At 41.1% G+C, this 27,452-nt stretch overlaps 2 protein-coding genes across 4 annotated transcripts in view; both read left to right on the forward strand.

Annotated features, from left to right (window-relative positions):
* The first annotated feature begins 609 nt into the window (after positions 1–609).
* On the forward strand, positions 610–14,868 carry LOC106605018 (RRP15-like protein). 3 transcript variants are annotated; one of them, XM_014200236.2, is made up of 6 exons: positions 610–728; positions 1,368–1,738; positions 2,000–2,097; positions 4,634–4,823; positions 13,469–13,645; positions 14,420–14,868. In XM_014200236.2, exons 1-5 carry the CDS (start codon positions 680–682, stop codon positions 13,625–13,627), a joined length of 867 nt encoding a protein of 288 aa, XP_014055711.1. In that variant the 5' UTR covers positions 610–679; the 3' UTR covers positions 13,628–13,645; positions 14,420–14,868. The 3 variants fall into 3 exon arrangements, with proteins under 3 accessions (XP_014055711.1, XP_014055712.1, XP_014055710.1); XM_014200237.2 differs by lacking the exon at positions 14,420–14,868 and adding an exon at positions 13,786–14,037; XM_014200235.2 differs by having other exon boundaries at positions 13,469–14,868.
* A 1,829-nt stretch (positions 14,869–16,697) lies between these two features.
* The window catches only part of LOC106605021 (transforming growth factor beta-2 proprotein), a 29,552-nt gene continuing 18,797 nt past the window's right edge, over positions 16,698–27,452 (forward strand). Inside the window, exon 1 of the mRNA XM_014200238.3 lies at positions 16,698–18,100. Coding sequence (XP_014055713.1) covers positions 17,755–18,100 — 346 coding nt within the window. The 5' untranslated portion in view covers positions 16,698–17,754. The remainder of the gene's footprint in view (positions 18,101–27,452) is intronic.

Raw genomic sequence — 27,452 nt, forward strand, 5'->3', positions numbered from 1 at the left:
GTGCACATCTGGATTGTGCAATATACTTGACAAAATTGTGTGTGTGGGGGGGCAGTAAAGGACCCTCAGGGTGGCATGCAGGCAGTGTTTTTTTGTGTAGCTAAAAATATCACAGAGTCAGTCAAGTTAGCCCATAATCATTTTCAGTCAAGTTACCCCAAAGGTCGGCAGATGGCGATATTGAAGTATGCATGCAGCGGGCTATACACTAATATCCCTCGTGGACTGGTTTTGTACATAAAACATTCTCCATTCAGGCTGCATACTTTCTTTATGAAACACCATTTTCCACCACCATGCTAGAGTAGCCAATGCTACTTCCTGATGTTGCACCCCTGAACACGCGCAACATCCGGATCTAGCATTCCTAGGCATTAGCCACTAGCAAGGTGGTGGAAATGGTGTTTCATAAAGAAAGTATGTATATTTTACCCCGCTTTTTTCCCATAAAATTTAGTTAAGGAGGAAATCGACACCTTTGTAGCTGGAATGGAGAATGTTTTATGTATGAACCGGTCCACTAAGGATACAACTTTATAGCTGGCTGCATGTGTTCCCTTTGGACGGTAAGATGAAACGGCTCAATATCGCCATCTGCCCACCTTTGGACTAAGTCAAGTGGGAACTTTTTACACGGAACGGAACTTTATTCACGGAGTGGTTTCAGTGCTGCACAATAATGGCATCTGTGGAAAAGGCACATGTGGAGAACTCAGCAGGGATATTAGGTACACTAATTCTTTTTCTTAGAATTGTTCAAAAGAAGTAGCCAACTAGCTAGATGATTAACCTTGTATCGTTGGTCTCTCCCAGACCCAACAGACGGGACTCAAGCTGGTAGCTAGGCTAGCTATAGCATTGGCACTCTAGCATGATCAGATAATATATGGCTGTACGTTAGGTATAGTTGGCTAGCTAGCGTTAGGTATCTAAAAAGTTACATTTACATTAAACCCTATGAAGTTAAGTAGGCAGATCATCTAACTAGTTTAGCTACAGTACTTGCTTTCATTCGTCTTCACTCTGCATTTGAAACGTTAAATGGCATTAACGTTAGCTAGTCTATGCGACGTAACTTGGCTAGCATATGGAGCTAACTTAGATAATTGGCTAGAAAGCTGTCTGTGTAAGCCACACATTTGATCGAATCAATAGTTAATGTAGTTAATAGTTAATGAATCAATAGATTGTAGCTAGTGTTTTATAGAGAAGCATGAATAATGATAACAAAGTGTGTTAATTAAATGTCTATTAGGTTCAGCTAGATATGAAGTGGCAGAGCTAAATTGTTTTGAATTTGCAACCGATTAGGCCTAGCTATTATTTGTATAAGACAATATGATAAATGCCTTGTTTTCAAACATCAGAAGAGGACTTTGAGCCCCAGGAGGACCACAGCGCTGAGAGTGATGATTCTGACAGAGGGAGCGATGGAGAGGGGTCAGAGGATGGCGGAAACGATGGAGAGGGATCAGAGGTTGAAGGAAGTGAAGAGGATGGAGAGAGTGAAGGGGAACAGGCTGCAGATGGAGGGAGCGAAGGAGAGAAAGAAGAGGGTGAAGGCAACAGGGAAGTAGATGATGTAGACACCAACCCCAATGCTGGATGGGCGGAGGCCATGGCCAAGATTCTGCAGAAGAAGACACCGGAGAGCAAACCCAGCATCCTGCTGAAGAACAAACAGCTGGACAAGATGAAGGAGAAGCAGAAGAAGGAGAATCTGGAGAGGAAGAAACAGGTACTGAGTGTTTTTTCATGTCTGTAAATGTTTGTGTGCATAGTCCTACTTGTTTGTTTGCATGTACCTGTATGTCAATTTCTTGCTTTAATGAAAACATGTATTAAACTGATGCTGGTTATTGAAATCAGATAGATGATAGCCTGATAACAGAAATGGCCTAAGATCAGTTCACCTGAAGTTGACTTGCACCCATGACATTTATTCAGTACAGCTTGCCTGTATGTGTGTGCATAATTACTTTTTTTCCCTGGCTGACAGATTGATAAAAAGCGAGCATGGGAGATGATGTGTCGAGAGAAACCAGACTTTGTAAAAGACCGAGAGAATGAGAGGAATCTGCAGAGAGTTGCTACCAGGTACATAAACACTTGTGTGCCGCTTACAAACCAACAGTGCCTTGACTATTCACATCCCTTTACTTTTTCAAAATGTTGTGTTAAAGCCTGAATTTCAAATTGATTACATTGAGATTTTTGGTCTCTACAAAATTAATAGAAAAATGAAATGCTGAAATGTCTTGAATCAATAAGTACAGTGCATTCGGAAAGTATTCAGACACCTTGACCTTTTCCACATTTTGTTACGTTACAGCCGTATTCTAAGATGTATTAAATATAGTTTTTTCCCCCCTCAATCTACACACTACCCCATAATGACAATGCAAAAACAAGGTTTAGAATTTTCTGCTAATTTATAAAAAATAAAATGCAGAAATACCTTATTTACATAAGTATTCAGACTCTTTACTCAGTACTTTGTTGAAGCACCTTTGGCAGCGATTACAGCCTTGAGTCTTCTTTGGTAGAACGCTACAAGCTTGGCGCACCTGTATTTGGGGAGTTTCTCGCATTCTTTTATGCAGATCCTCTCAAACGCTGTCAGGTTGGCTGGGTAGCGTCGCTGCACAGCTATTTTGAAGTCTCTCCAGAGATGTTCGATCTGGTTCAAGTCGGGCTCTGCCTGGGCCACTCAAGGACATTCAGAGACTTGTCCCGAAGCCACTCCTGCGTTGTCTTGGCTGTGTGCTTAGGTTTGTTGTCTTGTTGGAAGATGAACCTTCGTCTGAGATCCTGAGTGCTCTGGAGCAGATTTTCATCAAGGATCTCTGTACTTTGCTCCATTCATCTTTCCCTCAATTCTGACTAGTCTCCCAGTCCCTGCCGCTATTTAACCTTTATTTAACTAGGCAAGTCAGTTAAGAACAAATTCTTATTTACAATGACGGCCTAGGAAAAGTGGGTTAACTGCCTTGTTCAGGGGCAGAACAATTTTTTTTTTAACCTTGTCAGCTCAGCGATTCGATCTAGCAACTTGTCGCTTACTGGCCCAACACTAACCACTAGGCTAGCTGCCGCCCCATGCTTCACCGTAGGGATGGTGCGAGGTTTCCTCCAGACGTGATGCTTGGCATTCAGGCCAAAGAAATAAATATTGGTTTCATCAGACCTTTAGGCGCCTTTTGGCAAACTAAGCGGGCTGTTTGGCCGGGCGGCCAGCTCTAGGAAGAGTCTTGGTGGTTCCAAACTTATTCCATTTAGGAATGATGGAGGCCACTGTGTTCTTGGGGGGGCCTTGAATGCTACAGAAATGTTTTGGTACCCTTCCTCAGATCTGTGCCTCGACATAATCTTCTCTCAGAGCTCTACAGACAATTCCTTCGACCTCATTGCTTGGTTTTTGCTCTGACATGCACCGTCAACTGTGGAACCTTATATAGACGGGTGTGGGCCTTTCCAAATCATGTCCAAACAATTGAATTTCCCACAGGCGGACTCCAATCAATTTGTAGAAACATCTCAAGGATGATAAATGGAAACAGGATGCACCTGAGCTCAATTTGGAGTCTCAGCAAAAGGTCTGAATACTTATCTGAATAAGGTGTTTCTGTTTTTGCTTTGTCATTATGGGGTATTGTGTGTAGATTGAGGAATTTGTATTTATTTAATCGATTTTCAAATAAGGCTGTAACATAACATGGAAAAGGTCTAGGGGTTTGAATACTTTCCGAATGCACTGTATTCAACCCCATTGTTATGGCAAGCCAAAATAAGTTTAGGAGGGAAAATGTGCGTAACGAGTCGCATGATAAGTTGCATGGACTCACTCTGTGCAATAAGTGTTTAACATAATTTTTTAATGACTATCTTATCTCTGTACTGCACACATACAATTATCTATGAGTTCCCTCAGTTGAGCAGTGAATTTCAAACACAGATACTTTTTTTTTTTTTAAGCAGACGTTTAATATCCCTTCTGGATAAAGTCGCTACAAAGATACAGGTTCCAGATTACAGATTCCTAACTCAGTTGCCAGAGAGGAAAGAAACTGCTCAGGGATTGGAGAAAACTGAGGATGGCTCAACAATGTTCAACAATCGTTAAGGACTGGGGAGTTTTTCAGGATTAAAAAATAAACAAGAATGGAGATGAGGACAGGCAAAATCCTTTCCACCAGACACTGGGAGACAAATTCAACTTTCAGCAGGACAATAACCTAAAACACAAGGCCGAATATACACTGAAGTTGCTTACCAAGAAGACAGTGAATGTTCCTGAGTGGCCGAGTTAGTTTTGACTTAAATATGCTTAAATCTATGGCAAGACCTGAAAATGGTTGTCTAGCAATGATCAACAACCACCTTGACAGAGCTTGAAGAATTTAGAAAAGTATAATGGGCAAATATTGTACAATTCATGTGTGCAAAGCTCTTAGAGACTTACACAGACAGGCTCACAGCCACAGATCTAAATTATTAGATCAGGAGAAAATCCCATGCATTATATGATTTATGCTAAATATAAGCGTCACAAAATATTGCAATTAATCTTAGTGAATTGGCTTGAAATTCTACCAGAATAACAGTGTGATGTATGTACCTCTCCTCTCCACAGGGGAGTAGTACAGCTGTTCAACGCTGTGAGGAAGCACCAGAAAACGGTGGATGAGAAGGTGAAGGAGGCGGGTGGCTCGGAGAGGAAGAAGGCCAAGCTCCTCTCCTCTGTCTCCAAGAAAGACTTCATCAACGTACTGCGGGGCACAGAGGGGGGCAGCGAGGTCGTCACCAAGACAGAGAGACAGACGGTGAGTTTCATCCCCCTCTCTCTCCAACTATTGATATGTTGTTTTCCCGAGTTGGTCTTCGGGCAGGGGTTAAAGTCGTCGTGTGTCATCGTCGCCCCCCCCCAAGAACTGTCCACATGTACTTTTTCTCAGCCAACAAGACAAGTAAACCAACATTAAAATCACTAGCCTATGTCAATTTTCTATATCCTATAGTAATAAAGTTAACCTAATCTATTGGTTAGCTTGACGTTCTGTGCGAGAAATAAACATTTGAAACAGACTCTGGGACAGTTGTGGGACAATAGATCCCAAATTCATACAACCACTACACAATTGTTTTTTAAAAAGCAACAGATCAAAAAATTTACCAGAAAATTTCGATAAACAATTTTTTACATTATAAGCAATGCGCACACGGCAGTAGGCTACGTGCGAATGTTCAAATATGTTCCGAATGTTCCAACCCAAACGTAAAGATACCTTCATAAAAAATGACTTGAGTAAAAGTCTAAAGGTTTTTGGTTTTACATCTACTTCAGTATCAAAAGTAAATGTAATTGCTAAAATATACTTAAAAGTAAAACTATGAATTATTTAAAATTCCTTATATTAAACAAACCAGGTGGCAAGATTTTCTTTTTTTTAAATATTTATGATAGCCAGGAGCACACTCCAACCTACACATCATTTACAAACTCGGCATTTGTGTTTAGTGAATCTGCCAGATCAGAGACAGTATGGATGACCAGGCATGATCTCTTGATAAATTAGTGAATTGGACCATTTTTCTGTCCTGCTAAGCATTCAAAATGTAAGTACTTTTGGGTGTCAGGGAAAATGTATGGAGTAAAAAGTACATTTATTTTCTTTAGGAATGTAGTGAAGTAAAAGTTGTCAAATATAAATATTAAAGTACAGATATACCCCCCCCCAAAAAAAACGATTTAAGTAGTAGTTTAAAGTATTTTTACTTAAATACTTTACACCACTACCAACATGCAATTAGCAGGAAAACACAGTTCTCAACAACACAGGAGAACGGTTTCATGTGACGGAGATAAAAATGTCCGTTACAAATGTAGAAAGCGGGGAGATCTAAACATGCAACAACTTGCATGGGTTGCTAATATGACTAGGATTGTTCCTTTGGCTAATTAATAATGAAAGAAAGTTGATTTGAAAACCAATAGAACATGAGAGAAATGCTGTTTTCTGTGGCGTATGAAGAAGTGGGTCTGATTTTGGCTAGGCTTCTTTGAAACAAGTTAAGACACCTGTTGGGGCTACAGGTTAGCAATGAACCCCGAGTCGGGATTGCTAACAAGGCTGGAAATTCAAAACATCAAAAATCTAATCATTTCAATTTCTCAAACAATCAACTATTTTACACAATTTAAAAGATAAACATCTCCTTAATCTAACCACATTTTCATGTTTCATGTTCGATTTTCAAAGAGGCTTTACGGCAAAAGCATAAAGTTACATTATGTTAGGACAGTACATAGCCACAAAAGTACAAACATCCATTTTCAATTCAAGGTCAGGCGTCACCAAAAGCAGAAACCAGCTAGAATTATGTACTAACCTTTGTCAATCTCCATCAGATGACACTCCTAGGACATTATGTTATACAATACATGCATTTTTTGTTCCATCAAGTTCATATTTATATCCAAAAACAGCATTTTACAGTAGCGTGAAATTCAGATTTTTTTCTTCTCTGAAATGCTTCCGGTGAACATAACAAAATTACTATTCGAAAACATTGGTAAATTATAATATTGTCATTCAAAGAATAATATATTATCATCTCGTAATTGCTACCGAATGGCCAGATCTCAAAATAACTTTACTAGGAAATCACATTTTGCAATAAACGGGGTGTTATGCTAAGAACACTAAGCTATGCTATACAGTTAGCATCATCTAAAATCGATAATAACATTGTAAATATCCCCTTACCTTTGATTATCTCCATCAGAAGGCAGGCATCCCAGGTCCGGAAGGCATCCCAGGTCCGGAACAAATGTGGTTTCTTTTGACAAAGTTCATAATTTATGTCCAAATAACACCAAGTACTTAGCGTTCATTATGCTCCCACAAAACGTGGTGGGGGGTGTGTAAAATCACGCCGAAAAGCTAAAAAAACCTAGTAAATAATCTATTTATGTTCGTTCAAACATGTCAAATGTTGTTTAGCATTAATCTTTTGGTCCATTTTTAACGTTAAACATCAGTAATATTTTCACACAACCTATCCTATGTCTAGATAAACAATGATGACAAACTCACGCTTCTCAGATTTATGCGCAGGCGCAAAAAAATGAAGTGATGACATGTCAACTTCCTTGGATTCTAATTTGCTCTCTGTTTATCATAGACGCTTCAAACAACTTTATAAAGATCGTTGACATCTAGTGGAAGCCGTAGGTGTTGCGAAATGAATCCTTTCTCACTATGGTATCTATAAAACAATGACACTAAATAGTACAGTCACAAAATTCACATTTTTTTTGATCTATTTTTCACAGGTTTTTGCCTGCAATATGAGTTTTGTTATACTTACAGACACCATTCAAACTGTTTTAGAAAATTCAGAGTGTTTTCTATCCGAATGTGTTAATAATATGCATATCCTAGCTTCTGAGTTGGTGTAGGAGGCAGTTAAAAATGGGCACATATTTTTTTCAAAATGTCTCAATACTGCCCCCGAGCCCCAACAGGTTTAAGACATGCCTCATAAAATGACAAAAAACATCCGGTTTTTAAAACAATTACTTTGATGGTTAAATAGTTTAAAAATGCTAATTGACTGAAACAGTCAATGCACAGAAATTGTGGAAAAAACACTTTTGAAAGCCAAAATTATAATTTTTCAATTTAATTATGAATTATTATTATTATTATTATTATTATTATTATTATTAATTACAATCAGGATGTGTCCAATGGGGTAAATGCAGAAGGACAAACCCCATTCTTCAGCCTATGTATTTATATCCACTATGCTGCATCAGTTGGGTTACAGGTGATAATGCTTATTGCTAGTAGCACTTCTGATAATATAGACCTCTCATACTCAACTTGGGACCTCAAAGCCAGTTCCACAGCTTTTCTTTCATTGTTCCCCTCTAGTCGAGGACTGATTTTAGACCTGGGACACCAGGTGTGTGCAATTAATTATCAAGTAGAATAGAAAAACAGCAGTCTCTGGACCTCATAGGGTAAGAGTTGAATAACCCTGATGTAGACAATGCATGGTCCAATATAAAAATATTTTTTACTAGTATGTTATTGGGCTCATTTATTGAGGTGGAAATGATATTTTAAATGTGGTCAGCATAATTTTATTTTCATTTGTTTTGGGTAGAATTTAAAAAAGTCACCAGAACTGAGCTTCTGAGTCCTTCTACATAAAAATGATCACGGGTGAGAACACTGGACCCCCTAAACAAGGTGACTGGAATTGGTCAAACTCGCAGTTTAGTACATATACTAAATTATCCTCTTTCCCTAACAGCATGATGGTTATGACTTGTTTTTACATGAAAGGGGAAGTTAACTTGGCCCCGCAGACAATCGAGCTGAGATCGATTTATGTTTCAGTCATGGAATTTATTTTTTTCTTAAACACCTGTCTTCTGGAGTGTTTTTTGCTCTTAATCATCTATTGGTCAGGGGTCCATACTAGATAAGCATTAAAGAGTCAATGTGTCCTTTCAAATGTGTCCTTTCTCTTTCCATTAATTGGATTGCAACTAGGGCAGTCCCCGACTAAAATTAATCTTGGCCGACCAAGACTCGTCTGTTCTTTCACTCCAAATTTTAAAACGTGTATTTTTCCATATATAGTATACACACATCCTATGTGTTTTAATCAAATAAATTATATACACTGAGCTTGTCTGATGCTTTAAGCGAACATGTTTGATGAAATAATTAAAAGACACACATGATTAGAGGGAGTCCGACGGCAATTGATTTGATTGCTGGGCCTGGCTCAGACTTGCTGGACTGTGTTATAATTTTTTTTTAAGGACTGTGACTGCGTGACAAGCACCCGTTGTCTCTCTCTCCTCCCTGCTGCAGCGACCAGCACAGAACATCAATAGTGTGTATCGCACTGTCCGTGTTTCTGAAGCTGCAACATAATTACAGCCATTTCTGACTGAAGTTATGTTACCGACATCCCTAATGTGTTAAGGAAAAACATTCCCTATTCCCTCAACCCTTGCATTCTTTACGTGATACATGTATGCATTGCATGCACATGACCACTAGGGCCTGACCTATAGCGTATCATAGTAACATCAATAAATTGGTTATAACAAGCTCTGAACACCGTAACACGTGACAGCAAAATGGATGCAGAGGATGTGACAAACTCGAAACGGGGGGAATGTTTACTGATTGCTCTGGAGGTAAAAGTGAAGTCAGATGTGCGAAATAAAACCAGTTGTGGAAAATACCGGAGATCAAGCAAAAGAATGTAAGGACCAAGTGCTAGGTGCATTTTATGTGTGCCAAACAGGTGCTGTTAAATTATATTGTAATCTTTCTGACCATTTGGAACAATGTAAACAACACTAAATAAATTATAAGTGCACCAGAGTCTGTTAAGGTTGTTTTTTTAAACCCATTATTGCAGCAAAGACTAAAGTCGCATTAATTGTGAATACAATTTCTGAACTGAATGGTTTAGGCCTATTTATTGTTTATGCTAATTATTCAATGGTCGCTTTATTATTTTATTTTAAAACAAATGCTTGATTGCATTTCAAATCATGAATGTCTCGTATGCTGTGTGACGACATGAACGAACAGATGATTGATTGATACAGTAGCCTATATACAGTGCATTCGGAAAGTATTCAGACCCCTTCCCCTTTCCTATATTTTGTTACTTTACAGCCTTATTCTAAAATTGATTGAATTAACTTTTTCCCTCATCAATCTACACACACTACCCCATAAAGACAAGGCGAAAACATGTTTTTGAATTTTTTTGCAAGTTTCTACAAAATAAAAAACAGACCTTATTTACTTAAGTATTCAGACCTTTTGCTATGAAACTCGAAATTGAACTCGGGTGCATTTTGTTTCCGTTGATCATCCTTGAGATGTTTCTACGACTTGATTTGAGTCCACCTGTTTTAAATTCTATTGATCAGACATGATTTGGAAAGGCACACACCTGTCTACATAAGGTCCCACAGTTGACAGTGCAAATCAGTGCAAAAACCAAGCAATGTGGTCGAAGGAATTGTCCGTAGAGCTCTGAGACAAGATTGTGTCGAGGCATAGATGGGGAAGGGTACCAAAAAGGGTACCAAAAATGTCTGCAGCTTTGAAGGGCCTCAAGAACACAGTGGCCTCCATCATTCATAAATGGAAGAAGTTTAGAACCACCAAGACTTCCTAGAGCTGGCCACCCAGCCAAACTGAGTAATCGGCGGGATTGGTCAGGTAACTCGATGGTCCCGATGGAGAACCTTCCAAAAGGATGACCGTCGGACAACCATCGGGGGAACAGCACTCCACCAATCAGGCCTTTATGGTAGAGTGGCCAGACGGAAGCCACTCCTCAGTAAAAGCACATGACAGCCAACTTGGAGTTTGCCAAAAGGCACCAAAAGTACTCTCAGACCATGAGAAACAAGATTCTCTGGTCTGATGAAACCAAGATTGAACTCTTTGGCCTGAATGCCATGCATCATGTCTGTAGGAAACCTGGCAACATGCCTAGGGTGAAGCATGATGCTGGTGGTGGCAGCATCATGCTGTGGGGATGTTTTTCAGTGGCAGGGACTGGGAGACTAGTCAGGATCAAGGGAAAGATGAATGAATCAAAGTACAGAGAGAGCCTTGACGAAAACCTGCTCAGGACCTCAGACTGGGGCGAAGGTTCACCTTCCAACAGGACAACGACCCTAAGCACACAGCCAAGACAATGCCGGATTGGCTTCGGGACAAGTCTCAATGTCCTTGAGTGGCCCAGCCAGAGCCCGCCTTGAACCCGATGGAACATCTCCGGAAAGACCTGAAAATAGCTGTGTAGCTATGCTCCCCAACCAATCTGACAGAGCTTGAGAAGATCTGCAAAGAAGAATGGGAGAAACTCCCCAAATACAGGTGTGCCAAGCTTGTAGCGTCATATCCAAGAGAACTTGAGGCTGCTTCAACAAAGTACTGAATAAAGAGTCTGAATACTTAAATTAAAATTAAAAAAAAGTATTTTTTATAACTAGCAAACATTTCTAAAAACCTGTTTTACTTTGTCATTATGGGGTACTGTGTATAAATTGATGAGGGGAAAAAATGGTCAATTTTGGAATAAAGCTATAACCTAACAAAATGTGAAAAAGGAGGTCTGAATACTTGCCGAATGGCCTGTAATTATTGAAATATAGGCCTACAGTGCCTTCGGGAAGACCCCTTGACTTTATCCACATTTTGTTACGTTACAGCCTTATTCTAAAATTGATTAAATAAGATGTTTTTTCTCAGCAATCTACACACAATTCCCCATAATGACAAAGTGAAAATAGGTTTTTAGACATTTTTGCTAATTTATCTAAAAGATTAAACTGAAAAACCTTATTTACATACAGTCAAATGTTTGGACACACCTTCTCATTCAAGGGTTTTCCTATATTTTGACTGTTTTCTACATTGTAGAATAATAGTGAAGACAAACTATGAAATAACATATGGAATCATTTGGTAACCAACAAATCAAAATATATTTTAGATTCTTCAAAGTAGCCACCTTTTGCCTTGATGGCAGCTTTGCACACATTCTTTCAACCAGCTTCACCTGGAATGCTTTTCCAACAGTCTTGAAGGAGTTCCCACATATGCTGAGCACTTGTTGGTTGCTTTTCCTTCACTCTGTGGTCCAACTCCACCCAAACCATTTCAATTGGGTCGGGTTATTGTGGAGGCCAGGTCATCTGATGCAGCACTCCATCACTCTCCTTCTTGGTCAAATTTCCCTTACACAGCCTGGAGGTGTGTTGGGTCATTGTCCTGTTAAAAAAATAAATTATATTCCCACTAAGCGCAAACCAGTTGGGGTGGCGTATTGCTGCAGAATGCGGTGGTAGCCATGCTGGTTAAGTTTGCCTTGAATCCTAAATAAATCACTGACAGTGTCACCAGCAAAGAACCATCACACCACCACCTCCATGTTTCACGGTGGGAACCACACATGCAGAGATCTTCCGTTCACCTACTCTGCTTCTCACAAAGACACCGCCGTTAGAACCAAAAATCTCAGATTTGGACTCATCAGACCAACGGACAGATTTCCACCAGTCTAATGTCCATTGCTCGTGTTTCTTGGCCCAAGCAAGTCTCTTCTTATTGATGTCCTTTAGTCATGGTTTCACTATCCAACGCGGGAGAAAGCGCATTTGTTATAAGATAATATAATTTTTTATTCATGTTGCAGCATGGACTGTGCCATCCCCACAGCCTCCGCAATGGATCAGTCCACAGGTGTCTTGTACACCATGATTTTCAATGTTTTTTTGCTACTTTTCAACTAAAGAAATCTCGGTTGACCAAACAATCGACCAGTTGACTAAATGGGGTCAGCTCTCTTTGCAACCCAATTCACCTGGTAAAATAAGGAATAAATTAAGTAGAAAACCTATTTTAGCTTGGATGTAGCATGTGATAAGTAAAATTATCTAATAGACTGATTCTCAAGCAAGAGGGTACTTGACTGAAGTAGTTTGATATGGTGGTAGGTACGGTGCAGAGATCCACTGTGTTGATTGGGAATGTGAAGATGGCCGTAACGGGGAACATAGGCCAAATCCATCTCACAATGTCTGTATAAATATATAAACACAATTGCTGTTCTCATATTAACCGCAGCACCATAGGGACAGTCTGTTGACATACATGTTCATATACTAACAGGGCCTCTGAGCTTCAGGGTTAGAGGGTTAGTGTTATAGCTGGGCTGGCACTGGGGATTGAAGGGCTTAGACTGATGTCCATCCCCAAACTCTTGTGTCCAGGAAATTTTTCCCAAGCCCAAAGCCGGGATTTTTTTCTGTTGACAAACACGGGATTTTAACAATAATAAACTGCGTAATGAATAAGGCGGGTCTGTAATAATTGCCATCAAAACAGCTTATTTAATTGCATGTAATTGAATAAATATGACCATATCCTGTTGTCGTAAGTGTAGTTTCCCTTGATATCCACATGGTGGCACCGTTGGCTTTGAGATGTTGTGAAACTTTCTAGGAGACTATTGTTATGATTTTGTATTTATTTTTATTTAACCTTCATTTAACTAGGCAAGTCAGTTAAGAACAAATTCTTATTTACAATGACGGCCTATACCAGCCAAACCTGGATGACGCTGGGCCAATTGTGTGCCGCCCTATTGGATTCCCAATCACGGCCGTTTGTGATACAGCCTGGATTCAGGGTGTCTGTAGTGACGCCTCAAGCACTGAGATCCAGTGCCTTAGACCGCTGCATCTCAGTTGATGAGACTGAGGAGTTGGGAGTTATTGTGGTGGTCTATTCTTGTGTTTGATCATACACCTGAAGCGGAAATATATTTGATATAAGAAACGGATCATTTATGGATAATAAGTACCATCTTTGTAAAAAAGCGAATATATTTTGTTTGTGTATAGACTGGCAGGGAGGCAGAAGAGAAGCCAGCTTGGAGCGTGCTGAGAGACGACTTCATGATGGGAGCCTCCATGAAGGACTGGGACAAGGAGAGCGACGAGGAGGGGGGCGAGGAGGAGGCACCAGGGGGTGCAGAGGACTACAACAGCGAGTCGGACTGAGCAGACAGGCCCATCTGTGTAAGTATGTGTATGACTGAGCACACCCAGGAGTGTGTGTACACTAGACCGTGCCTTTGAGTCCACTGTGAGGAATGGAGCTGAAGGGTCCTGCATCGCTGAGATCAGCTCAACCCAGCCTCCCTCGCCTCTTCCCACAGAGGCAGCCCTACCAGGCCCAAAGACCCCTCTTTTGAATTTTCTATATGGAACCAGGAGCTGAAGAAAGACTGGGGTCAAGGTCCTGTTCTGGCGCACAATTATTTGCTGCAGGATCCCTAGTTTGTTTAATGCTGGTGCTCTCTGGCTTGTAAATGTCCAACTGAACATTTTTCTGTCTGAACTCTGTTGTGTATATAGACCTTTTTTCATAACAGTTGCATGTCCCTCAATAAAAAGCCAGTTGATAAACATTTCCTTTTTCAGTTTTGTGATTAGTTGTTTTTAGGTGAACTAAGGGCGAATGTAGCCTTTCACTGAATACTAATCTAGTTATAGTACTAGTTATAGCACTAGTTTAACTAAAGACTGTCAATGTGTTTATACCATGTGTACAAAACATGCACACCTGCTATTTCCATGACAGACTGACCAGGTGAATCCAGGTGAAAGCTATGATCCCTTATTGATGTCACTTGTTAATTCCACTTCAATCAGTAGATGAAGAGGAGGAGACAGGTTAAAGAAGGATTTTTAAGCCTTGAGACATGGACTGTGTATGTGTGCCATTCAAGGGGTGAATGGGCAAGACACAAAAGATTTAAGAACTGAAACTGGGTTTTTCCCGCTCAACAGTTTCCTGTGTGTATCAAGAATGGTCCACCGCCCAAAGGACATCCAACCAACTTGACACAACTGTGGGAAGCATTGGAGTCAACATGGGCCAGCATCCCTGTGGAACGCTTTTGGCACCTTGTGGAGGCTGTTCTGAGGTCAAAAGAGAGATTGGTGCAACTCAATATTAGGAAGTTGTACTTAATCTTTTGTACAGTGTATCTAGTTTATTTCAATTATATATACTGTATATATTTTGTATGTGTTATGGTTGTAGTTATCATATGACAAACAAAATACATGGTAGACATGCTCCCTGTCTGTCAGAGAATGTGAGATGATACCCCTCAGAGGAAATATGTGTGTGCCAGAGAGCACGGAACAGCTGGTGACATAGAGATGCTGTCCCCACTACATAAACTTGTAATGTAAATGTAAAATGTAATAAACTTCTCGTTTTGTGACGCTCACCCCGTTTTACACACTGCTTGCCTGCGTGTGTCTACTGGACAGTTGCCAAGGAGACGGCCCTCGCCTCAGAGTGACCCTGAGTGCCAAGTTGATGTGGCGACTGCCCAGTGGCAGTTCTGCTGGCTCCTCTTTTCCCTTTCTCTCCTTTTTGTTTTACTCCCTCTCTTCCTGTCTGATCCTTGCCACACACATACAAGTAGTGGAAATATTTGCAGAGCGCCCTTATCGCCGCAAGGAGAATGCCGCCACGACTCAGCCGACCTGTCTCCACCGCGTAGAACGCTCATTCGTCATGGCAACACTGCGACCTGCCACTATGGAATGCCAGGGCTCTCCTGGCTCTGTTGACACACTGCTAGAGAACCAGCCTGCTATGTCATCTCATCCTCTTCAGTCTATATGGTATTTCCCTCTTTATTAGGTCCAGCTGTCCCTTTGTTGCTCTAACCTGGGCCATGTTCATTAGGCACAGAATGGAAGAAAATGTAGGTAATCAGCAAGGTGCTACCTGAATTTGCCCAATCAGACACACTTGTTTTTGTTTTCCGTCATTTTGTCAGTATGCCTAAATGAACACGACCCAAGGGTTTTCCTGAGTCGGTGTACAGGGATTGTAGAGAAGGAGTTACTAATACAGGTTCACTGGGTGTAAAGGAATGATATAGGGGTATCTGCAGGTGCAGAAGGTGATTAAACATGACAGGGTCAACGCACTACATATGTTTAGAGGGGTTAAAGTAATAATGGTGTTCTGCCTGTGTTACTGTACTGTATACACTGACTGAGGTCATGGTGTGTTCAACACAGTGAGCAGGTGTTGGACAGGACATGCAGGAACTGCGCTCCCTGTGTGAGAAACCTACCTCTACTTCCCATGCACCTTACACACACTCACACCTCTTGTTGGCCTAAGATGTCTGTGTGGGTACTGATTTAGTGACATCTGGTTTACACCAGTAAGGCTGGGCTCTGAGAGAGTTTCTGAGAGCCTGTCACAGCTGATGAACTGCAGGCTTTGGTTTGGGTGGAGTGGTGTGGTGTGGTGTTGGAGGTGTGGGGGCAGGGTGAGAGAGGGAGGTTTTAGCAGAGACAGGAAAAAAGCCTTGGCAAAGGATGAAAACAGTGGGATTTTCTTGGGAGCGTAAATGTAAATCAACCTGGTGCATTATGACTGTGGGAGTGAGAATACAAGAAAATAGAAAAATAGAGTGGATGCGGGAATGTCCATGGACTCTCATGGCTGACATGGTACAGTCCCCCTAAGACAGGTGCAGGGATGAAGAGAGTGCTGTAGCGTACCACTCCCTAACAAAGACCCAGGGGAGAACCATTCTAAACCTCCCCCATTTAAGAGCTGCATAAAGGGTTTAAAAAAGAATGGGCATAAAAAAATAACACCTTCACTTGTAGTGATGTTTTTATTTAAGTTATTTAAACCTATGGGAAGCCGTATTCTTGCCAACTTCTGTCATGTTATTGAGGAGGGTTGAGAAAAGGCTTACCTGGAGCCCACAAATCAAATCAGCCTATCATTTATTTATCCAGTTCATATAATTTCTCAGGAAGCTAAATTGTATATTTTTGTAATTTCGGAGTTTTCATCTGCAATATGTTTCTTTAGAGCCATCCCAACTCGAATCTTAAATATTTCTGGTCTACTTTATCCATTGCGTAATGCGGTAGCAAAATAAGTGTATGTTTTACACCGGATTTGGGGATATGGTTATTTAGCTTGTGGACGCCAAATTAATCATCTGGCGTTAGGACCCCGTGGTTGCTCGCAGGGACATTACCCGCTGTCCGGATGGGCACACTAAACACTCGTTACAATAAATCGTATCGTAACCTGAAGTTGAATGAGTCCCCCGGTCTGAAAGTGACGATCACAACATCAATTTGAAGAAGGGGGAGCACGTGGTTAAGTAAGTCTTATAAATATCCCTCTACAACCTGCCGCATGCTGTTGTGCCACTGGCAACATCAGCTCTGTGGACCGATTTTCAGCAAGAAGGGATGGAGGAACGCGTCAACGGTTTACCATTGTATTAAAAGGAATTATTATCTTTATACTTCAACGTACTTGCCATACTTTTGATTTAAAAAATCCCGCATTTTCTCCATTTATATTGACCCAACATATGCGTTATAACAACTTTAATAGGTTATATCTAATCGAGACGACACCTTGCGAGTACCCGGACGGGTTGATTTTGCACTGTTGTATGTTCTTCTGTCAAGAACCGCGATGCAACTGCTCAGCGAAGCCCATCTTGAGATAGAGAAATCAAAGACGGACTTGTGCTGAGCGCGGTACTGGCCACAGTTGGAAAGCTTGCAGCGCTCTGATGCAGTGGAGGTGTGCGCTAACCCACAGGCTACACGTCTGTTCTGTACAACTGGAGATAGCGAGCTAGCTGGTTGTAGTTTGTTTTACTTCGTTTTTGTATTAAACTTTGATTGCCATTTAATGGCCACAATTCGGTCTTTTTGTTTGGACAATTGTAACTTTACGCGCGTTTAGTATGCGTTTATTGTGAAGTGATTGGTAATATACATAGCCTACTGCTACTGTCTGCTCTCCGCTGCCCGTATAACGGATTTTACAGATTATTTCCCTTCCATGGTTGTTAAATGGATTTCCAGGCACAATTTGAAATACTGTGCTTAAACTGGGATCACAAAACTACCACGTTTCCCAATATTTAGGCTACAAGTAGTTGTGTGTAGGCCTATATTTAGTTGTAAAAAAAAATCCAATATTTGGGCTTTTTTTTCATGTTTATATTGCCTTTCGTTTATATCTAAATTCCCTTTCCAAGGCCGCTTTATCATTTTTTTTTTTCAAGATTTCAAGACGCTGCTGTAGTCTACTTTTAGAGTTCACAATGAACTACTGCGTTTTAAGTCTTCTCCTGACCTTGGATTTAGCCACTGTGGCCGTCAGTTTGTCTACATGCAGTACGCTGGACATGGATCAGTTTATGAAAAAGCGCATAGAAGCCATCCGGGGACAGATACTGAGCAAGCTGAAGCTCACGAGCCCCCCAGAGACATACCCCAAGCCCGAAGAGGTGTCGCGGGATATCATCGCCATCTATAACAGCACGAGGGACCTGTTGCAGGAGAAAGCCAACGAACGGGCGGCGACGTGTGAGCGCCAACGAAGCGAGGAGGAGTACTATGCAAAAGAGGTTCACAAAATCGACATGCAACCCCCCTACCCCTCTGAGAGTAAGTGTGTGTGTTTGTGTGCGCGCCTGAATACGTGCCAGAGCGCCTGCGCACATGTGTAACGGTTATGGTTAAATGCATAATTTAAAAGGTCCAATAACCGGTAATTACCCACTGGGCACAGAAGTCAGTTCAACGTACAGTTTTGATCTACATTTGGTTGAGTTGTCAACTAAAGTGAAATCAACAAAGTATGTCACCATGTCATTGGATTTTGGTTAAAAGTTGGATGACTGCAGTTTTCCACTGAGTTTTTGGGTTGAAATGACGTGGAGACGTTTTTGCCCAGTGGGTAGTATTATCTGCAAAGTATTAAAATATCGCCATTGCCTTTATGTATGTCATCATGTGTGTTTGTGGAAACTATATAAACTATTCCTGGCACTGTTGCATCCGGGCAGGTAAAACAACGATAATGCGGGCCTGTGCTGCTAGAGCGGTCATCGAAAAAAGTTGCCTGACATGAACTCCTCGTGAGATAGGGGGATCGATTTCATTCTAGGCTGACTCCCGGCACCGGCTTGACAATGTGTTATTGCATAGTTATGAGGTAGTAGAAGCAGACTACAATGAAACACTGATCCAAGACTTACCCCCCCCCCCCCCCCCCCCCCATCTCACTTTAAAGAAGGGGTACCTTGTATTGTGTATGTGAGTAAATTTGTAATTTAACACGTGTCCTTGCCTGAGTCTCTCCAGCCTGAAGCTGCTGTGTAGATAGGGACAGGGTGAGCACCAATGGCAAATGACTCATTAACACATAGAGAGGCCTATGAGTATTTATATCACATTGAAATAGTGGATTATATCAGTGATACCATCTTATTCTCAGTGGGCCGCCTCTGAATTCCTGTTTTCCCTGACTTCTATAAAGCACCAAGAGCAGGGCAATCTAAAATATTGTCAGAACAGTTTTGAGATATCAAGTTTTATTCCTTTCATCTCCTGAGGCAGGGGGTGATATTGAGAAAATGGTGTGTGTGTGTGTGTGTGTGTGTGTGTGTGTGTGTGTTTTGTGTGACCTACACTCCCAAATTGGATTGGATTAATAGGGGTCTGGGACTGTTAACCCAGGGCTCCCAGAGTCACTACAATTACCTAATTTAAAGTTGTTTTTACCCCCTCACTGCTTTCAAGTAATAAACCACTGTGTTAATAACAACATTTTTACATAGGCATTCATATTTTCAAAGTTATGGTTGTCTAAACACAATTATACTATTAAACACTGCTATTGTGCCATTTATTCTGTAATATTTTTTTCTCCTCCAGATCAAATGTGAGTACACGGCATGGAGGAAAAGTTAATTAGGAGATATTTTATATGCCCCAAAGTATATTTTGCATTAAATATTATCCTTGGCCCTGCCCGTTGTATAAATACCCTAAATATGAATAGATCAGGCAATGTGCCAAGTGCAGTCAGGAAGGCATTTACAGGGTATAAATAATCCTGAGTCAACATCCAGAGAAAAAAGACAGATTATTCTTGTATTTATCCTTTTTGATTTTCACTTCTGACGCTGCTCCACTCTTTAGCTCCTGGGAGGAAAGATGACAAAGAGAGAGACGAGGGAGAGGGAGTCAAACCACCAGTTGTTAGTCCCATAGTGCACAGCCAAAGACGATACAGGTGGCTATTTTTTTAACAGTTGACTCGTGTGTGTGTGTGTGTGTGTGTGTGTGTGTGTGTGTGTGTGTGTGTGTGTGTGTGTGTGTGTGTGTGTGTGTGTGTGTGTGTGATCCAGTGTCAAAGTGTGAATGTCTTTGCCAGCTAATAATGCACACAGACACACAAACACACAAGGGTATCAACCTTATTTGGTAGGGCGCCAGGAAGTCCTCAGAAGCAGCACTGCGGGGCACCACGGCACTGTAACTCGCACTAAAAGGGGGAGAGGATGGGCTGTGGAGGGGAGGAGTCGGCCGGAGCAGGGGGGAGATGGTTGTGGTTTGGGGAGGGCGTAGTGGGGGCAGAGAGAGAAGCCTGGCAGTGCACTATATAAACCAGCAAGCAGGCATTGTACATATACAGTGGGGTGAAAAAGTATTTGATCCCCTGCTGATTTTGTACGTTTGCCCACTTACAAAGAAATGATCAGTCTATAATTTTAATAGTAGGTTTATTTGAACAGTGAGAGACAGAATAACAACAAAAAAATCCTGAAAAACGCATGTCAAAAATGTTATTAAATGATTTGCATTTTAATAAGGGAAATAAGTATTTGACCCCTCTGCAAAACATGACATAGTACTTGGTGGCAGAACCCTTGTTGGCAATCACAGAGGTCAGATGTTTCTTGTAGTTGGCCACCAGGTTTGCACACATCTCAGGAGGGATTTTGTCCCACTCCTCTTTGCAGATCTTCTCCAAGTTATTAAGGTTTCGAGGCTAAACGTTTTGCAACTCGAACCTTCAGCTCCCTCCACAGATTTTCTATGGGATTAAGGTCTGGAGACTGGCTAGGCCACTCCAGGACCTTAATGTGCTTCTTCTTGAGCCACTCCTTTGTTGCCTTGGCCGTGTGTTTTGAGTCATTGTCATGCCGGAATACCCATCCACGACCCATTTTCAATGCCCTGGCTGAGGGAAGGAGGTTTTCACCCAAGATTTGACGATACATGGCCCCGTCCATCGTCCCTTTGATGCGGTGAAGTTGTCCTGTCCCCTTAGCAGAAAAACTCACCCAAAGCATAATGTTTCCATCTCCATGTTTGACGGTGGAGATGGTGTTCTTGGGGTCATAGGCAGCATTCCTCCTCCTCCAAACACGGCGAGTTGAGTTGATGTCAAAGAGCTCCATTTTGGTCTCATCTGACCACAACACTTTGAGTCATTCAGATGTTCATTGGCAGACTTCAGACGGGCCTGTATATGTATTCTTGAGCAGGGGGACCTTGCGGGCGCTGCAGGATTTCAGTCCTTCACGGCGTAGTGTGTTACCAATTGTTTTCTTGGTGACTATGGTCCCAGCTGCCTTGAGATCATTGACAAGATCCTCCCGTGTAGTTCTGGGCTGATTCCTCACTGTTCTCATGATCATTGCAACTCCACGAGGTGAGATCTTGCATGGAGCCCCAGGCCGAGGGAGATTGACAGTTCTTTTGTGTTTCTTAATAATCGCACCAACTGTTGTCACCTTCTCACCAAGCTGTTGGCGATGGTCTTGTAGCCCATTCCAGCCTTGTGTAGGTCTACAATCTTGTCCCTGACATCCTTGGAGAGCTCTTTGGTCTTGGCCATGGTGGAGAGTTTGGAATCTGATTGATTGATTGCTTCTGTGGACAATGTCTTTTATACAGGTAACAAAATGAGATTAGGAGCACTCCTTTTAAGAGTGTGCTCCTAATCTCAGCTCGTTACCTGTATAAAAGACACCTGGGAGCCAGAAATCTTTCTGATTGAGAGTGGGTCAAATACTTATTTCCCTCATTAAAATGCAAATCAATTTATAACATTTTTGACATGCGTTTTTCTGGATATTTTTGTTGTTATTCTGTCTCTCACTGTTCAAATAAACCTACCATTAAAATTATAGACTGATCATTTCTTTGTCAGTGGGCAAACGTACAAAATCAGCAGGGGATCAAATACTTTTTTCCTCCACTGTAATACTGAATGCTGCCCTGGGCTCTGCTCTGCCACTTGCTCCATGGAAAATTCCAGCTGGAGACCCACTGTTGCTGGGCTGTGGAGTGGTTTGTAGAAAGAGAACCTATCCTTCCCCCATCCCAATCTCATCCTCTCTCTTTCTCATCTCTCCACTCATTTTTGCCCCTCATTGATACTCATTGGCCCCCAATTAAACTCTTCCCAATGCTTGCCTTCTCTCACCCCCCCCCCCCCCCCCCTTTCCCAATCTCGTATGTGTGTGTGTGCATGCTACATGCATTGCCTGCGTGTGTGCTTGCTGCGTCTTTTTCAACCTTGTCACCTAGGCTATGTCATGGGACAGTCTCTCATGATGCTGCATTAGTCTCGTTCATAATGGACTGTACACGCTGATACAACATTGGCCTGTTAGCATGCCCTCATTGCCCTATACATAAATGCTTGTTTAGCATAGCCCTGCCTACTCTCTAAGTTATTGTATGTCTCCAGTGTGTTATAGCTCCCCTGTGGACTAGAGCCTTCCGAGCCTTCCAGGAACACAGTGACCCTAGTGTGTGTGTGTGTCTGTTGGGGGATAGTTTTGCCATTCCCTTTACCGTGGCACATGGTTTGTGTATTACACTAAGCTGTCTTTATGATTTGTGTATGTATGTTTAAACTATATGTGTTGCTTGCTTTTATAAAATGGGATTTAGATGATGTCATCTACACAGCGTCGTTCAAAGGCAGGGGTTAAACTAATAGCCTCATAATTTAGCAGCACATTCATTCTGACTTGTCTTTCATGTGCAAACCTTTATCGATTGTGATAATAGTTGGAGAGGAGAAAGCATTATAGCCTAGACTTAGAAAGGTGGCATCGCGAGAGTAGCATCACCTATGCGGTCTTGGCCTTGTGATAAGACAGGAATGCTGGTTGGTTGATATTTATCAGTGGAGGGCAAAGTACAAATTGTCATACTTGAGTAAAAGTAAAGATACCTTAATAGAAAATAACTCAAGTAAAAGTGAGTCACCCAGTAAAATACTACTTGAGTAAAAGTGGTTGGGAGGACACATTTCAGTTGAATGCATTCAGTTGTACAATTAACTAGGTATCCCCCTTTCCCTAAAAGTCTAAAAGTATTTGGTTTTAAATATACTTAAGTATCAAAAGTAAATGTAATTGCAAAATATACTTAAGTATCAAAATAAAAGTGAAACTATAAATAATTTAAAGTCCCTTATTTTAAGCAAACCAGACGGCACCGTTTTCTTTTCTTTTTTTGTGGAATTTACGAATAGCCAGGGGCACACTCCAACACTCAGGCATAATTTACAAACAAAGCATTTGTTCTTAGTGAGTCCGCCAGATCAGAGGCAGTAGGGATGATAAATGTGTGCATTGGACCAATTTCCAGTCCTGATAAGCATTCAAAATGTAACGAGTACCTTTGGGTTTCAGGGAAAATGTATGGAGTAAAAAATACATTATTTTCTTTAGGAATGTAGTGAAGTAAAAGTAGTCAAAAAAAAAAATATATATAGTTATGTCAAGTACAGATACCCCAAAAAACGTAAGTATTTTTACTTAAGTACTTTACACCACTGAAATAAGTAACAACTTCACAATGCAAACTGTTACAGCTATACTTGAATATAGAACATTCTGCTCATTATATACTGAACAAAAATATAAACACAACATGCAACAATTTCAACGATGTTACTGAGTTACAGTTCATATGAGGAAATCAGTCAATTGAAATAAATTCATTAGGCCCTAATCTATGGATTTCACATGACTTGGGCAAGGGCGCAGCCACCCACTGGGGAGCCAGGCCCAGCCAATCAGAATGAGTTTTTCCCCACAAAAAGGGCTTTATTACAGACATGAAAACTCCTCAGCACCCCCTCAGACGATTCCGCAGGTGAAGAAGCCGGATGTAGAGGTCCTAGGCTGGCGTGGTTACACGTGGTCTGCGGTTGTGATGCCGGTTGGACGTACTGCCAAATTCTCTAAAATGATATTGGAGGTGGCTTATGGTAGAGAAATGAACATGACATTCTCTGGAAACAGCTCTGGTGAGCATTCCTGCAGTCAGGATGCCAATTGCACCCTCCCTCAAAACACGAGACATTTGTGTTGTGTGACAAAAATGCACATTTTAGAGTGGCCTTTTATTGTCCCCAACACAAGGTGCACCTGTGTAATGCTCATTTAATCAGCTTCTTGATATGCCACACCTGTCAGGTGGAGGGATTATCTTGGCCAAAGAGGGATGTAAAGAAATGTCTTCCAACAATTTGAGAGAAATACACTTTCTGTGCGTATAGAACATTTCTAGAATATTTTATTTCAGCTCATGAAACATGGGACCAACACTTTACATGTTATGTTTATATTTTTGTTCAATATAGAAGTGCAATCCTCGTTCAGAGCAGCCTACTCCTCCCATGATTTTAGTCATATCACTGTGAGTGTTTGTATTAAACTATATATGGCATTTGATTTACATTAATGTTAACTTTGGAAATGTACATTGTAGAATAGAAGAGTACATTGTACATAGTGTAGTACAATTTACAACACTATCTAAACTACACTCAATGCATTAGACATTGATATATTTTACTCACAGCAAATCACTTGACGTATTTCAAATTTATGAGATGTTGTTGGGCAAACATTTCAGTGTTTTAAGAGAAGTCAGCTGTTAAGGAGCTAACACAGTGAGTGGAAAGCATCTACCTGTTGTACCAATGTAAATAGTACATGGTGATTCTGCCTTTATTTAGTAATGTGGATTCAATGGAGCACTAATTACCTAGCCTTTCGATAACACATTACACTTTGAACAAGTTCTGAACATTAAACTTTACATGGTTAAAATAAAATGCATTATGGCAAGTTTGAATCACTTTAGATTTGGAGTGTTTCGGTGTTATTTGCTCATAAAGCCTCCTTGTTATACGCTGTAGTTTAGTATAGTTAAGTAACACTTTTTTTTGTGCAGTAACAGCTCTACTAAGGTAAATTAATTGAACATGAATGTGATAGAACAATGTCCATGTTGCTAATCTGTAACAAGCTATGATGCTGATTAATAAGTCTAGAACCAACAGGACCCTGAACAGCTTCTACCCCCAAGCCATAAGACTGCTAAATAGTAAGTGAGTTAACCGGACTATCTGCATTGACCCTTTTTGCACCAACTCTTTTGACTCATCACATACGCTTCTGCTACTGTTTTATTATCTATCCTATTGTCTTTATCCCTACCTACTTTATATGTACAGTGCATTCGGAAAGTATTCAGACCCCTTCCCCTTTTCCACATTTTATTAGGTTACAGCCTTATTCTAAAATGTATTGAATTGTTTTTTTCCCCTCATCAATCTACACACAATACCCCATAATGACGAAGCGAAAACAGGTGAATTTTTTTGTTGTTGCAAATGTATTAAAAATAAAAAACAGAAATACTTTATTTACATAAGTATTCAGACCCTTTGCTATGAGACTCGAAATTGAGCTCAGGTGCATCCTTGAGATGTTTCTACAACTTAATTGGAGTCCACCGGTGCTAAATTAAATTGAATGTACATCATTTGGAAAGGCTCACATCTGTCTATTTAAGGTCCCATAGTTGAAGGTGCATGTCAGAGCAAAAACCAAGCCATGAGGCCGAAGGAATTGTCCGTAGAGCTCCGAGACAGGATTGTGTTGAGGCACTATCCTGCATTTTCTGCTGCATTAAACATCGCAAAGAACATAGTGGCTTCCATCATTCTTCAAAGGAGGAAGTTTGGAACCAGACTCCCCTAGAGCTGGCAGCCCGACCAAACTGAGCAATCGAGGGAAAAGGGCTTAGTCAGGGAGGTGACGAAGAACCCGATGGTCACTCTGACAGAGCTCCAGAGTTCCTCTGCTCTGTGGAGATGGGAGAACCTTCCAGAAGGACAGCCATCTCTGCTGTACTCCACCAATCAGGCCTTTAAGGTAGAGAGGCCAGACGGAAGCCACTCCTCAGTAAAAGGCACATGACAGCCCGCTTGGAGTTTTCCAAAAGCCACCTGAAGGACTCTCAGATCATGAGAAACAAGATTCTCTGGTCTGATGAAACCAAAATAGAACTCTTTGGCCTGAATGCCAAGTGTCACGTTTGGGGGGGAAACCTGGCACCATACCTACGGTGAAGCATGGTGGTGGCAGCATCCTGCTGTGGGAATGTTTTTCAGCTAAAGGGACTGCTAGACTAGTCAGGATCGAGAGTAAGCTGAACGGAGCAAAATACAGAGAGATCCTTGATGAAAACCTGCTCCAGAGCACTCAGGACCTCAGACTGGGGCGAAGGTTCACCTTCCAACAGGACAACGCCCCTAAGCACACAGCCAAGATAACACAGGAGTGGCTTTGGGACAAGTCTCTGAATGTCCTTGAGTGGCCCAGCCAGAGCCCGGACTTGAACCTGATCGAACATCTCTGGAGAGATCTGAAAATAGCTGTGCAGCGATGCTCCCCATCCAACCTGACAGAGCTTGAGAGGATCTGCAGAGAAGAATGGGAGAAACTCCCCAAATACAGGTGTGCCAAGCTTGTTGCACATTACCCAAGAAGACTCAAGGCAGTAATCTCTGCCAAAGGTGCTTCAACAAAGTACTGTTTTTACTGTTTTTGCTCTGTCATTATGAGATATTGTGTGTAGATTGATGAGTGGGAAAAAAATCAATTTAATCAATTTTCGAATAATTCTGTAACATAATAAAATGTGGGAATGGCCCATAAGTAAGCATTTCACTTAGTCTACACCTGTTGTTTACAAAGCATATGACAAATACAATTGAATTTGATTTTGATTTGTTATTTTGCTTTTGTGAAGTTCTTTTCTTCTTCATAATATAACTCTCCTAAGGTGAGCTAGCTAGCTTAGCGCTGTGTGGAGCCATTCTTCTGGTGAGAGTTTGCAGAGGGTCAATATAAAAGAAAGGCCCAGTGTGTATGTGTCAAGTGTTTGAGTTACAGAATTACTTCTAATCAGCTTTTTAAACTGTCTGCAGGAAGGATGTGTCACTTGTATTATGGGAAGCAGAGAGTGTCAGACTTACATAGGACTTAAAGACAAATGCACATTTATGAATAGCACTGCTTGTATTAAGATTTAATGGTGTGTATTGTGTGCATGCATGTGTGTGTGTGTCCGCCCGTGTTTGTGTAACGTGTGCTTGTGTGCAATTCAATCATATACAATACCAGTCAAAAGTTTGGACACACCTACTCATTCAAAGGTTTTTCTTTATTTGTATCTTCTGTATACCACCCCTACCTTGTCACAACACAACTGATTGGCTCAAACACATTAAGAAGGAAAGAAATTCCACAAATTAACTTTTAACAAGGCACACCTGTTAATTGAAATACATTCCAGGTGACTATCTCATGAATCTGGTTGAGAGAATGCCAAGAGTGTGTAAAGCTGTCATCAAGGTAAAGGGTGGCTGGTTTGAAGAGTCTAAAATATAAAATATATTTTGATTTGTCTAACACTTGTTTTGTTACTACATGATTCCATATGTGTTATTTCATAGTTTTGATGTCTTCACAATTATTCTACAATGTAGAAAATTGTAAAAATAAAGAATGAGTAGGTGTGTCCAAACTTTTTACTGGTACTGTATGTGCTTGTGTTCTTGTTTGTGTGTGTACAGTATGTCTGTGGGCCTGTCTAGTATGCTAAAGGTCCAATGCAGCCGTTTTTA

The sequence above is a fragment of the Salmo salar genome, chromosome 05 (assembly GCF_965601325.2).
Source record: "Salmo salar chromosome 05, fSalSal1, whole genome shotgun sequence".
Taxonomy (NCBI): domain Eukaryota; kingdom Metazoa; phylum Chordata; class Actinopteri; order Salmoniformes; family Salmonidae; genus Salmo; species Salmo salar.

Coding starts and splice junctions, on each gene's coding strand:
- LOC106605018 (XM_014200235.2), top strand. CDS start 680: ATGGCATCTGTGGAAAAGGCACATGTGGAGAACTCAGCAGGGATATTA. Junction 1,739..1,999: donor ATCTGGAGAGGAAGAAACAG/GTACTGAGTGTT, acceptor CCTGGCTGACAG/ATTGATAAAAAGCGAGCATG. Junction 4,824..13,468: donor CCAAGACAGAGAGACAGACG/GTGAGTTTCATC, acceptor GTTTGTGTATAG/ACTGGCAGGGAGGCAGAAGA.